The following is a 12,105-nucleotide window of genomic DNA, read 5'->3' as shown; positions in this document are numbered from 1 at the left end:
CGAGGACATGGCTGACTGACAGTATGAAGTGCAGTTGGTGGCAGCGACAGAAACGTTCCGACCAAGGGCGGGTATTTCAGGACAGAGCGATGGAGAAGAAGCCGCCTGATTAAAATGGCAGGAGAGATTAACTGTATTACAAGATTGTGCGTTGCGTTGATTCTGGGGGCCACACATGCTGCGATGTTTAGATCCCAGGCATCTTCGGTTGTGGGTCTTGGAAAGCGTAATTAGGATGTTAGAGATGGCTCGTTAATGCCTCATTGGTGCTCGCTCAAACAATTCTGCTGCGATTCAGTGGAGCAACACTCGAGGTTCTCCTCCAGTGTTTCTATAAAGAGAAGCCGCAGTCCCCGAGAGCTTTGAATCTAGATCGCTCCCTGAGCAGCACGACAACGGCCCAATGAGGACGAGGGTTCAGGATGGAGGAGGAGGGATATATCCTGTGCCACATTAACATTCAATCCACTCGCCTGTGGTCTTTCAATTATTCATCCGTGCATGTTACATCATATTGTTAGAGCCAGTGGAGTTATTTCTTGTTTCAGAATGCGTCTTGCAGACAGATATTGATAAATATATAGGCGCACGTGCTGCCGAAAAGACGCTCTCCGATTCTCTGAATGCTCGTTGATCGCCAAGCGGACTGCAGAATATTGCCTCTTAATTTATGAGCTTCTTGCACTGCTTAACATGACAAGAAAGGCAAAGACAATTAAAGCAAAGAAATAAAGCAGTTGTAATCGAAACCATGACTTAAATAAATAAGTGGTTGTTGCATTTCAATCCATAACTGAGTCTTTGTCTTTAACTGTATTGGAATGAGGAGGACTCTGTTTATGTGGTTTTAGTCTAATGTTAAAGCATGCTGATGTCAGACACACGTATAGAAGCCCGTTCTTAGGCGTTACTTGAGGTTGCAACGCTGTTCTAATGCGTCCAGATGATGTCTGTTTGCACATAAACACATAAATTGATTATGCTCTGCTGTGCTCTTCTAACACAGCGCTCCTCCTGCGACAGGGGCTTTACTGGCCCAACTAATCAGTCGAGCCCTCGGGGGTTCTGCTTAAGACCGTCCCTGAGGCCGAGGCTCCCTGTGGCCATCCAAGCATGACGGGGGTGGGTGGGTGGGGGCGTGCTGAAATGCATTCAGTTACGCACCATGAGAGGAACAAAGTAGATAGCACTAAGGTGGTAAAAAAAAAAAAAAGGACTCGCAAAGAGGAGGAGGATGAGAGGGCATTCGTGCATCCGTCCATCCACATGTCAGGGGGCGATGCAGAGGATGCAGGCTACAAATCCATCTTCCCTCCATGAGACCAGTAGAAGAGAGCACTTACTGTACTCCGCACATCCATGAGTTATGCAGGGCTGAAGGCAGCACTCCAGTCAGCAGGTGCATGGTGGTACACATGCTCATCTCATCTACGGATAGATGGGCGGTGGCTTGGGAGATGAGCTATTTGGAGCATTAACCTGGGACCCCACCCGTGTCCTGTTGGCACATCTGGAGCAGCCTCCACCTCAGAGGCAATCTCTGAATCTAATAAGCATTCAAAACATTGGCTACACTTGTGTTTTGAGTTTTAATGGACTTTTAAAATGTTTTGATGGATTTCACATTCAATAGAGACACGAATGCTAAATTGCAAAGCGTATTGGGGCTCAACTGTTACACAGAGCCTAATCTGTGGATTTAAACTTTATTGTTGCCCAAAGGGTATTAGCCAGTCACCAATTTTAAAATCTGAAATATGGCTCCCAATAAAATTTAAGTAGCTATAATGAGCAGTGCAGCAGCCGACATTATGTGCTCAGTGAGTTGTTTTGTAGTTTTCTATTTCCATTCGGGGTTCAGTGAGAGAAACAGATACACAGAAGGCAGCATTTAACACCTCCCTCTTCCTGAAATGGGGCTTCAGCAAAAGGATGCTATTTTTGACTCGTTTCCAGCGCCGACACGCAGGAAGAAAATAGTTAGCAGTGAAAGCATCCATATTTAAATGCAACGTGTTTGGTCATAGCCCGGGAAGCGGCGCATCAGGAGAGACTGACGTCAGCGTGGAGGTGCATGTGCCTCGTGTGGACGGTGAGTTATCGGCTCCATGCTTCACTGCTGGGGGGTTTTGACTGTCTATAATCCTGGGAAGTATGTCGTGGCCCCCCCGAAGCATGATAGATCTGCAGTGCGGCTGTGGAATGAAGGATAGACATTGAAATGCATCGCTTTACAGTCTCAGGAGAGGTTGTTTGTTTGAGTGTGACATGTTTGCAGACGGGTGGGGAGGTCGGGCTTTCTTTCTCGCGTCTCTCTCCAGCCTAGAAGTGGAGTGTCTTTACCCCCCCCTTCCCCTCTCTTCGAGCTGCTGGCCCTCAGTCAGGTAACAAAACAGGATAGTATCACAGGACGGTGAAGCCCAAAGTGGCCCCGCCTGCCTCCATATGTCTGTTCATGTGAATGTGTGTGTCTGAGAGGCTCTCACCCGTACCTGTCATATATCCTAAACCTTATCTTCCTTGTTCTCAGTGTTTGCCTGTTTGCTGCACCCCTCTAAACACACCCTTCCCCTGCGCCCACTCCCAACAACCTCTTGTCACACACACACCACCCCTAACCCCCATATGTATGGTCTGTGTTTCTGGAGCCGTTGCCATGCCAACAGCCCACTTTCTGTGCCTTAGCTGTGGGAGATTCTGATCTGAACTCAAGTCCACTCTGCCTCCCACTGGATTCTGTAGACAACTGCAGGCTGTACAGCTTTGGCTTCCTTATCAAACCCTCGAGGGGTTTACATAGCAAAAGCATCGGCGCCGCAATGATCTCCCTCAGCCAAAATCAATCGCATTTTCAAATTGTAATAAACTGTGTTCTGGGGGACGCAACTTATTTGCCGGCAGCAAAATCTGCAGCCGCAGCTGCTTTGTTTGAACGGCTTGGAGGCGGCGCTGGAGCAGACGGCCACCTCAGGTGCTGCAGAGAAGGGCTGCTAGAAAGGCTATTCCCCTGAACGCACCAGCTCTTACCTGAGGATGCCTCAAATCCCTGAATGAAGCATGATGGACAATGAATGATTGAAGACATTCACTTGCCCATTGATAGTTGGGAGGTGGAGGGGGAGGGAGATGTCTTAAAACCCCCAAATCCCTCCTCCTTTATGAGCATTCCGAGGCAGATTTTGCACTGGTGATTCGCCCCTTCCTCTCCGCTCCAACTCTTTGCCTGCAGTTTAGCAAAACAATAAACAGACCAGTGAAAATGAAATTACCTCCCATGGCAACTAATACAACTAATGCCAATTGATGAATATTCCCTTCCCATCTTGAATTCGTTAACCCCCCCCCCCCCCCGTCTCACTCTGGTTGATGTGATTGTCTGTTTGCTTGTCTTGTTTTGCTTGCTTTTTCTGTCTGTCTAATGTCAGTATAATTTCCGCTGGTTCTGTCCTTGTCTTCTCCAAAAATGTACACATTATTGCATTCAGCATCAATTCTCATCCAAATTTGCAGTTTCGAGCACTCGAGCAAAATCAGAGAATTCTGGCCAGACAGAGACAGACAGACTTTCTATGGGCTCCTTGTTTTCTGCCGGTCCAAGGCATTGCCTTCACTCTCCGAGTGACAACTACTTGCATATACAGTATTATATATGCACATGTAGCCGATGCCAGTTTGTGCTTTGGCCCTTGTGTCCCCGGTCCTCACTTTTAGAGTGTTACTTAATGCTTGGAAAATCCGGTTGGATTAAAAGTTCATTCACGACTTCATCTGTTCCAACAGCCTCTTTTGTAACACTCTAAATGTGCACTTCCTATGCTCTTACTATTTGTCCCTTTTTGTGCTTTCAATTATGCAATTTTGACTGCTACGTCTTACTTCTCTTTCATTTGGATCTCTCCATGTGAAGAACGATAGTTCTTGTTTTTCCTCTTCTTGGTGATCAATTGTATTTATTGTCTTTTCCTTTCCTTCTTCTCTCTCTCTCTCTCTCTCTCTCTCTCTCTCTCTCTTTCTCTCTCCCTTTTAGCATGTTTCCTCCTTCGTCTCCTGTTAGAGATACTGTGTGTGGATTAGCTCTCTATTTTTTGTTTCTTATTTTTTCGACACTGACCAAACTGAGCCTTTCTTGTGTTTTCAGGCTTTCCTCCCTCCATTCCCTCTCTTTTCTTGCAGCTCTTTTCTTTCTCTCTAACGTGCCGGTGTTTGTAACAATCTCGCGCTCGATTTGCTTTCGGTTTGTGCGTCCTCACTGTTCTTGCTATTGATGATCACCTCTTATACAGATAAATAATTATCAGCTCAATTCTTCTTTTCCTTACATTTCTTGTTGAACTTTCGATTTGATCTACCGTCTTTTTGATTTCTGTCAGTGTTTGTGCGTTTGTGCATTTGCGACTCCGGCATCCTCTCTGCATCTGTGCATTTCTTTTCTTTGCTCTGTATGCCTCTCTTCTTTTTCTTCCTCCTCTATGTACCATTTCTTTACTGCCTAACACTCTTTCTGTGTTTCTCCATTTGCCTTGACCAATCATCTATGGAGTGATCTGTGTCCAATGTGCCACATTACATTGGCCAGGAGTTTTTTTTATTAGAGACTGTTTTTTCTATCTTTCCACATTGATTTTTAATGTCATAATAGGAATTCTCTTTTTAATTGTTCTGTCTTCTTTTGCTGTTTTTTTGGTTTAATTTTGTGATTCTTACTTTCATGATGTATGAGGGTAGAAGTTTTTCCTCCAAAAATGTTTGTCCCACTTTAATGTTATGTTGTCATTCACTTTTTTCATGTGAAGGAACTTAACATCTATTAACATTTGTACCTAAATATCAGCTCGGCCATGGGAGATCTCTCCTCTCTCTTTTATGTTCTTCTTCTGTCAATATTTTCTGTTTTTGATGCAGATACTGAATAATTGAACACTTTAAACTCAAAGCCTAAGAACTGTTTCTCATCTCCACGTTGCTGTCTGTCTGCTGTATCTACAGTGATGTCATGTTGCTATACATGTCATTATACTTGTGTGTCTCATGTCTTTAGGGAGACTAAGGGTTGATCATGAACTCGATGTGGACTGAAGATAACTAATTGGTTTCAGTCAATTTCAAAATTATCTGTTCTGTTCCATGTTTTTCCTGAAAGTATGTTTGTTCACTTGGTGAAGGGAACTTTTCTCTTAGAGACTGGGATGTTTGCCACACTGGACATATGGAGAGTCATCTCAGATTCCAAGTTTTCATTAAACACAACTCATCACATCAAATATTCTCAGTTTTAGTGTGTGGAACCTTTGGCAGATACGTGCTTGCTTTTTTGGGGACTTGCCTACGATAGAGAAAACATAATCTACTTTGAAGTGACATCAATCCAAAGCAAACTTGGACTCAATTGGTCCTTTCAGGTAGGAGGTTTTTAAGCATCAAACAGGTGGCGGTTGGACGCCCATGCGTTCTCAGGCATTCTCTCTTTCTGGACTCGAGTTAGGTTCTCACCAGATGTCCTGCCCGTATTCTCTGGGGCTCAACCTTTGCTTTTATTCACAGGGGTAGCAAGCCAGCTAATAGCCCCAAAGGCCAACCCCCTGATGCCGATGGTCACTCCTCTGTAACTGACCTTGCCAACTCTCTCACTGGAGACATGGTGATGGTAAGACCTTCTATCGCACTGCACACCCATCCTTTTTTATCCCCATGCCACATAAAGCTGAGGGATGCAGCATTTGTGAGCATTTTCTCTGTGTCTTTTTTTATTACATTTGCCTTGCACAGCAACCTTATGCTGGAGGTGTGCACTATTTTTTTTTTACTATTTATAAATGTCATGCTTTCAGAAATATTCTCTATTTTGGAATGTCAGACAGTTTTGGGAAGGTTTGCTATCACTCTGAGTCTTGTCCTTTTGTAGATTATGTCTCTGACTGCGGATCTGTGGACTGCCAGAGCCTTACAAATAGCTTTGACTCTTCCCAGACCGATGTATTTCAAGCATCTTCTTCCTCATTTCTTCTGGTAAAAAGAGCAGAGAAATGACGGATCATCCACAATCTGCTCATACAAAGCACACAATGTTAGCAATTCTCCACAGTATAAAACTAATGAGTCCATTTGTGTTTTAATACTAATCATGTTTTTTTTTTAAATAAATGTGACGTTCTTTGGTGGTGACACCGACAGCTCAGGAGGACAGACGCATTCACTGTCGGGCTAAATAGGGATCACTTGCAATTATGAATGTGAACCATCAAGATAACGAAATCTAATCTGGGCAAAAAATAGGAATTGAACAATGAAGATTACAATGTGAATGAAGCCTTTGTCACTTTGAAATTGAAGCTCGGCCTAAAGCACTGCTATCAACATTCTACGCATGACTCGGAGAGCCTGTTTGCAGTCGAGCCAGACAACCAGGCCAGTTCCTTTCAGGGAGTCGGTGGAGGCTGTCGCACAAAGTGGTCGTGTTATCTCCCTCAAAGTTCTCAAACATTTTATTCTAATCTGTGCTACTATTAGAAAGATAGAACAATCGAGGACAGGCACAGTGGGTGGAGCCACGGAGAAAATAAGCTACCATAAAGACTGGGGAGGATTTGCAACCTCATTTTGGCCCTTCTGGAATGTCCTCTCTCTCTCCTCCCCCCCACCATCTGATAATTTTCATCAGATAGTGGTCTCGGAGAACTGAGCAGTGATGAAGCTGAGAGAGTAGTTGTGAGAGAGAATGGGTTGTCTGAAGCTCCTCTATCTTTAATCTGAGCACCTCCTGCCTCTTAAGAACATTAGAGCAGAAATAAAAGTCTCTCGGCCCTCTTAATGTTAGTCCCATTGCTTCCTTTGAGCGGCTGCTGCTATAGAAACGCAGCTCTAAAATCTCCTCCCCTCTCAGCTTCTCTCCGTCACGGTCTGCATTAGCATGCTTGGCAGAGAAAGCGTTGCCCTTGGCGTGAACTTTTGATGACAGTGGCTGCTGTATTTCTCTTTATTTGACTACTTCTCTGGCTTTGCAGCTGTCTCCAGGTTCGGAGGATGATGATGGTGAAGGACCCATTAGTGAGAAGCTGGGTCGGATCCAGTTTAGCATTGGCTACAGCTTCCAGAACACGACCCTCACCGTTAAAGTTCTCAGGGGCCAGGAGCTCCCGGCCAAGGATTTCTCCGGCACCTCCGACCCCTTCGTCAAAATTTACCTGCTGCCTGACAAGAAGCACAAGCTGGAGACCAAGGTCAAGAGGAAGAACCTCAACCCCTACTGGAATGAAACCTTCTTGTTTGAGGGTCAGTATTTTTTGGTTTCATCCGATTTCACTTACTGGTGAACATAGAAACATACAATTTAACCCAACAACTGTAATTAGATTATGTTTCAAGTATTCATAAAGAAGTACAGTCGTCCCTCATTGGTCCCCCCCCCCCCACCATAGGTGAAAACCAGCGAAGTAGCGGCAGCATATGTATTTTATTATTCTATGTGTATTTTTACCTTTATGAACCCTCCCTGCTGTTATCAACCTGCCCTTGACTATATTACTCTTTCCCACAAATGTTTGCATTCTAATACAGTAACAGTAGTGTGTATTCCTTAAATCTTAAACACTGTCAATGCTATACTTGGCACTATTATTGACACTGTCAATTGCGATATAACGAAACATCCGCGATCCGTGAAGCCGCGATATAGCGAGGGACGGCTGTATTTTTAATCTGAACTGTGCCTGCTTCAAAGCGCTGAGAATATTATAGACACAATTGGAATTGGAACTTTAATCAATAGTTAATCATTTTGAGAAAATGCTCCACTTTCTTGCTGGGAGATCAATACCACTTAAATCTGTATTACGGTATATATATTTGAAGCCAAGCCATAGCCAAGAGAAACAGCTATCCTGGCTCCCTATATTGACCTACTACCTCTAAAGCTCACTAGTTGGGGCGGCGGGATGATGTATAAAACCAAGGCATTAATATTATTATTATTAGTAACTAGTTAACATGTATAATGGTATATCTGTTGATCAGGGAGCTGCAAACTGATGATTCAGGTAGCAGTGAAGTGCTTCACAATTACGTGATTCAAAATTAGGTTAATTATGGCCATTGTGCTTGGGTGACAACACGGTGGTAAAATGGACATAATGATTTTCAAAAGCCTCTTGAAAAATAAACGAGACCGGTCTTTGTGAAAACTGTGTAATGATGACAGTTATTTGAGATTGCTGGCTGGTCCTGCAGTTTTTGAAATGCACCGTGGCCTTTGCCAGATTTATTCTCGTTAGCGGGTGGAAAGTGTTACCTTTATAGGGCTAGGGCTCCGCCCACTCACTTCTCAGTGGTTCTGTCTGTGTTTCAGGCTTCCCATATGAGAAGGTGAGAGAGCGGACTCTCTACCTACAGGTCTTGGACTACGACCGCTTCAGCAGGAATGACCCCATCGGAGAGGTGTCAATTCCCCTTAACAAGGTTGAGCTGGGCCAGATAAAGACCTTCTGGAAGGAGCTGAAGCCCTGCAGTGATGGCAGTGTAAGAGCGAGATTACAGTCTAACGAATGCCGTTTTCATTCAAAATTTTAATTTGATCCAAACATATCTGGCGACATTTTTTGACTTCTTTGCATGTGAACCCGATGGATGATGGATGAAGGTTGATGTTCCCCGATGAAACAAGATATTCTTTATTCAAGACACACTGAAAGTTCAGAAATTAGAAACTATGATTAGTTAAAATTATATTTATAAATAAAATTATATTTAGTTCCCTGACTAATCTGATTTGACATGATAATCTTTTGTGACTTTGTGATTAAAATCATTTGCTGCATGTGATATATTTGAGTAGCCAATGAGGTTCTGTTTCTGCTGCCTTCACCAAGACACTGGAATTAGTAGTGGACAAACGGATTTGTTGTCTCTTCAAAAGCTACGGATCGAGATCCAGAAGAATCCTCCATTACTGAAAGTGTGCTGTTTATGAATAATTTCCAAACTAATAATGACATCAACGCCAATCCAATTGATAAAAGTTTGTTTTCATTGTTAAGGAATCTAAAAATACAGATAAAATAAATGTAGGACAATGTAGGACAAATAAATGTAGGACAATTATTTTATTTTTGGTGTAAATCACACCCTGGCATACTCCGACTGTGGAGCTGTCCGTGGTGCTGAAACACGCCACTTTTGTTTTGTTGTGTGGGGGGAAGCGTTGTTTCAGGGGGCCCTCCAAAACAAAGCGGCGCGTTTCAGCACCACGGACAGCTCCACAGGAGGAGTACGCCAGGGTATAGGGCAGACATGGGCAAACTAAATCCAAATAATATCATTAAATAAAATGTTATTATAAACCTCATTCATTTTACCTTTTTCCCTGTAATGTTACCTGTAAAAGGTCAAATCCTTTCATGTAATGGCTTTTACATGTCATTTACATTAGTTCACACAAACACTCCACCCCTCTGTCAAGTTTTAGAACACATTGTGGCCCGCGAGTCAAAAAGTTTGCCCACCCCTGGTATAGGGGAACGGCGGTGCTTGCAGGAGGTCTGCGCTCTGAGTGCTTTTCTAGTTCTTATTTTGTTAGTCAGATGTGAGAAATTTCAAAACTGAGATCACAGCGGTTTTGAGCATTTCAAACACAGACGTGATTCATAATCCACTGGGCTTTGTGTGTGTTTTGCTCAGGGGAGGCGAGGAGACCTGCTGGTGTCTCTCTGCTATAATCCTACTGCCAACACCATCACTGTGAACATCATCAAAGCACGCAATCTCAAAGCCATGGACATCGGGGGCGCCTCAGGTAGAGGATTCTCCTTTTCTATTTCATGCTTTCTCTCACCATTCTCATGACAATGGACGCTCTGTGGCTCCGCATGCAGCTCTGTCTGAACTGTCCACGCAGAGGGCAGTAAGAATGTGGCTGTCGAACTCTAGCAGCAAGGTGACATTACATCAAACACCGTTTCTGTGCCCTCTCTTCCTGTATATCTATGAGGATCTTCAGCCTCCCAGCCAAATCTGTCTCAGCTCAGACTGGTGATGGTTTTTCAAGTATCAGGTCTCGTGTACAATGACTGTTTCCTGCAGTAGAGGGAGCAGCGGTGTCTGTTAGCGTGACAGAATGTCTCTAGTTCCATAAAGACTCGGCTCATTTGTGTTTCCTCGTTGACCTTGAGCTCAAACTGGGCATCAGCCTCCCTGCTGCCTTCTCTGACTTAAACAATTGGGGAGGGTAATTGCAAACCTGACCCTTAATGTGACCCTGCTCGGCCATCTTTATCCTGAGCCTCGTGCAAACTGCAGTGCTCTGTGTGTGTGTCCACATTCCAGATCCATATGTGAAAGTGTGGCTGATGCACAAGGACAAGCGTGTAGAGAAGAAGAAGACGGTGACAATGAAGCGCTGTCTGAACCCCGTCTTCAACGAATCCTTCCCCTTCGACGTGCCCGCCCACGTGCTGAGAGAGACCACCATCATCATCACCGTCATGGACAAGGACAGGCTCAGCCGTAACGATGTTATCGGCAAGGTAACATCCTTTTATTAGATTCACTTTTTTACCGATTTACGTGGTCGACACATACGACTGATTAAAGGCAATGGAATATCTGCAATGCGAAACACGAAGCTCAGTGGTGGTCGGGTCAACACTCTTGCCCTGAGGAAACTTCCACTATAGCCCAGAGCTGTGTCCTGCCTTTAACACCCTGAAAGCTGTGCTACCAGCGGCAGCAACAAATCTATTCCAGATCCAAATAAAGATCGGGATTCAGCAGATATAAACATGTTTGGTTAGCTGCAACTACCATCTAAGTGTTGCTGAGACAAGCTGGGTGGGTTTCACTGGTTTTGGTGCATCTCTGGTGGGAATTATGTCCAATGGAATATAGCTCATTGGGTCCACTTCAAATTATTTGTTTACTGAAAACCGCCCTGATGTTGCTGGTATTTTATTATCTTTCTCCTTTTTCATCAAATAATTTCTTCCTGATTGCATCTGCATCGATTTGTTGGTTTAGCAGTGGACCGTGTCAAAGCCAGCATTTTCTTTTTTTTTTACTTTTTCCATGGAGCCAGCCGTGATTTTAATGTGACTGAAGGCTGGCCTGGCTTCTCCGTAACATTTTGTTCCTGCTGAGAAGCAGACTTCATTGATGAAATCTTTAATAGCCAGCATTGTTTCGCGTCCCATGTTTGAAATGGGTTATGGATTATTTCATAGGTCTGCATTATCCCTGTTCTTCTCCTCCTCTCTCAGATCTACCTATCATGGAAGAGTGGACCAGCAGAAGTGAAGCACTGGAAAGACATGCTGGCTCGGCCGCGTACCAATGTTGCCCAGTGGCACGCTCTTAAGGCCTGATCACACTGCCCAGCTTCCTCCAAGACCCCTTCCTGTCTCCCATTGCCCCTACCCCTACTCCCGTCCTTATGCACAAGACTGACTTTCTGCCAGGCTGCGAAACACGGGTACAATTAGCCATCTGCTCTCTTAAACCTTTAAACTCTTCTCTCTCAGAATCTCTATTCCTCTCTGACTCCTCACTCTTCTGCTCTTTCCTCCTCTTCACATGGCTGCATCTTAATTTGTGCATCTCTGAACTTTGTCAATGCCCCCCCGCGCCTGTTTCTGACCATCTGCATGTCTGTCTGTCCTTCTGCGATTCGCCTGTCTGGTCCAATGTTGAGTTCCATTGTTAACCCCTTGGTTCTGAACTGCCCTGCAGTCCCTGACATTTCTCAATTGACTTACCAGGTTAAATAAAGGTTAAAAAAATTAAAAGATTTAGGTGCCAGTCCCATGGGATCACAGAGAATCTTGGATAATGATCTAATCTCATATAATCCTATTGTAAAACTAATCCAGGTCCACAATCCTATACAGTGTCTCCTGTGTGTACATGTACTTAATATAGTACAGTATAGTACAGTACTCCTATACAGGACTAGTATGTAATCCACAGTCCGTTTCCCGTCTCCCGTGTCCTTTCCTACCTCGTCTCTCCGTCTCTCCATCTCAAGTGTATCATATTCTCTGCTCAATTCACTTTGCTCAAAAGTGGTTTAGTGTTCAGCAGGTTGTCGCGAGCAATCGATACTCAGTTTGAGATGGAACCACC

General features: G+C 44.2%; 1 protein-coding gene across 1 annotated transcript in view; it reads left to right on the top strand.

The window, feature by feature from the left end:
- Positions 1 to 11,348, top strand: part of syt7a (synaptotagmin VIIa) — a 30,886-nt gene extending 19,538 nt beyond the window's left edge. The window contains exons 6-11 of the mRNA XM_068739935.1: positions 5,542 to 5,644; positions 7,002 to 7,269; positions 8,342 to 8,511; positions 9,670 to 9,784; positions 10,315 to 10,514; positions 11,244 to 11,348. Of these exons, the coding sequence (XP_068596036.1) occupies positions 5,542 to 5,644; positions 7,002 to 7,269; positions 8,342 to 8,511; positions 9,670 to 9,784; positions 10,315 to 10,514; positions 11,244 to 11,348 (961 nt within the window). The remainder of the gene's footprint in view (positions 1 to 5,541; positions 5,645 to 7,001; positions 7,270 to 8,341; positions 8,512 to 9,669; positions 9,785 to 10,314; positions 10,515 to 11,243) is intronic.
- The last annotated feature ends 757 nt before the right edge of the window (positions 11,349 to 12,105 follow it).

This window comes from Brachionichthys hirsutus, chromosome 5 (assembly GCF_040956055.1).
Source record: "Brachionichthys hirsutus isolate HB-005 chromosome 5, CSIRO-AGI_Bhir_v1, whole genome shotgun sequence".
In the NCBI taxonomy this organism is placed as follows: Eukaryota; Metazoa; Chordata; class Actinopteri; order Lophiiformes; family Brachionichthyidae; genus Brachionichthys; species Brachionichthys hirsutus.
This window is presented reverse-complemented; position numbering and strand designations above follow the sequence as displayed.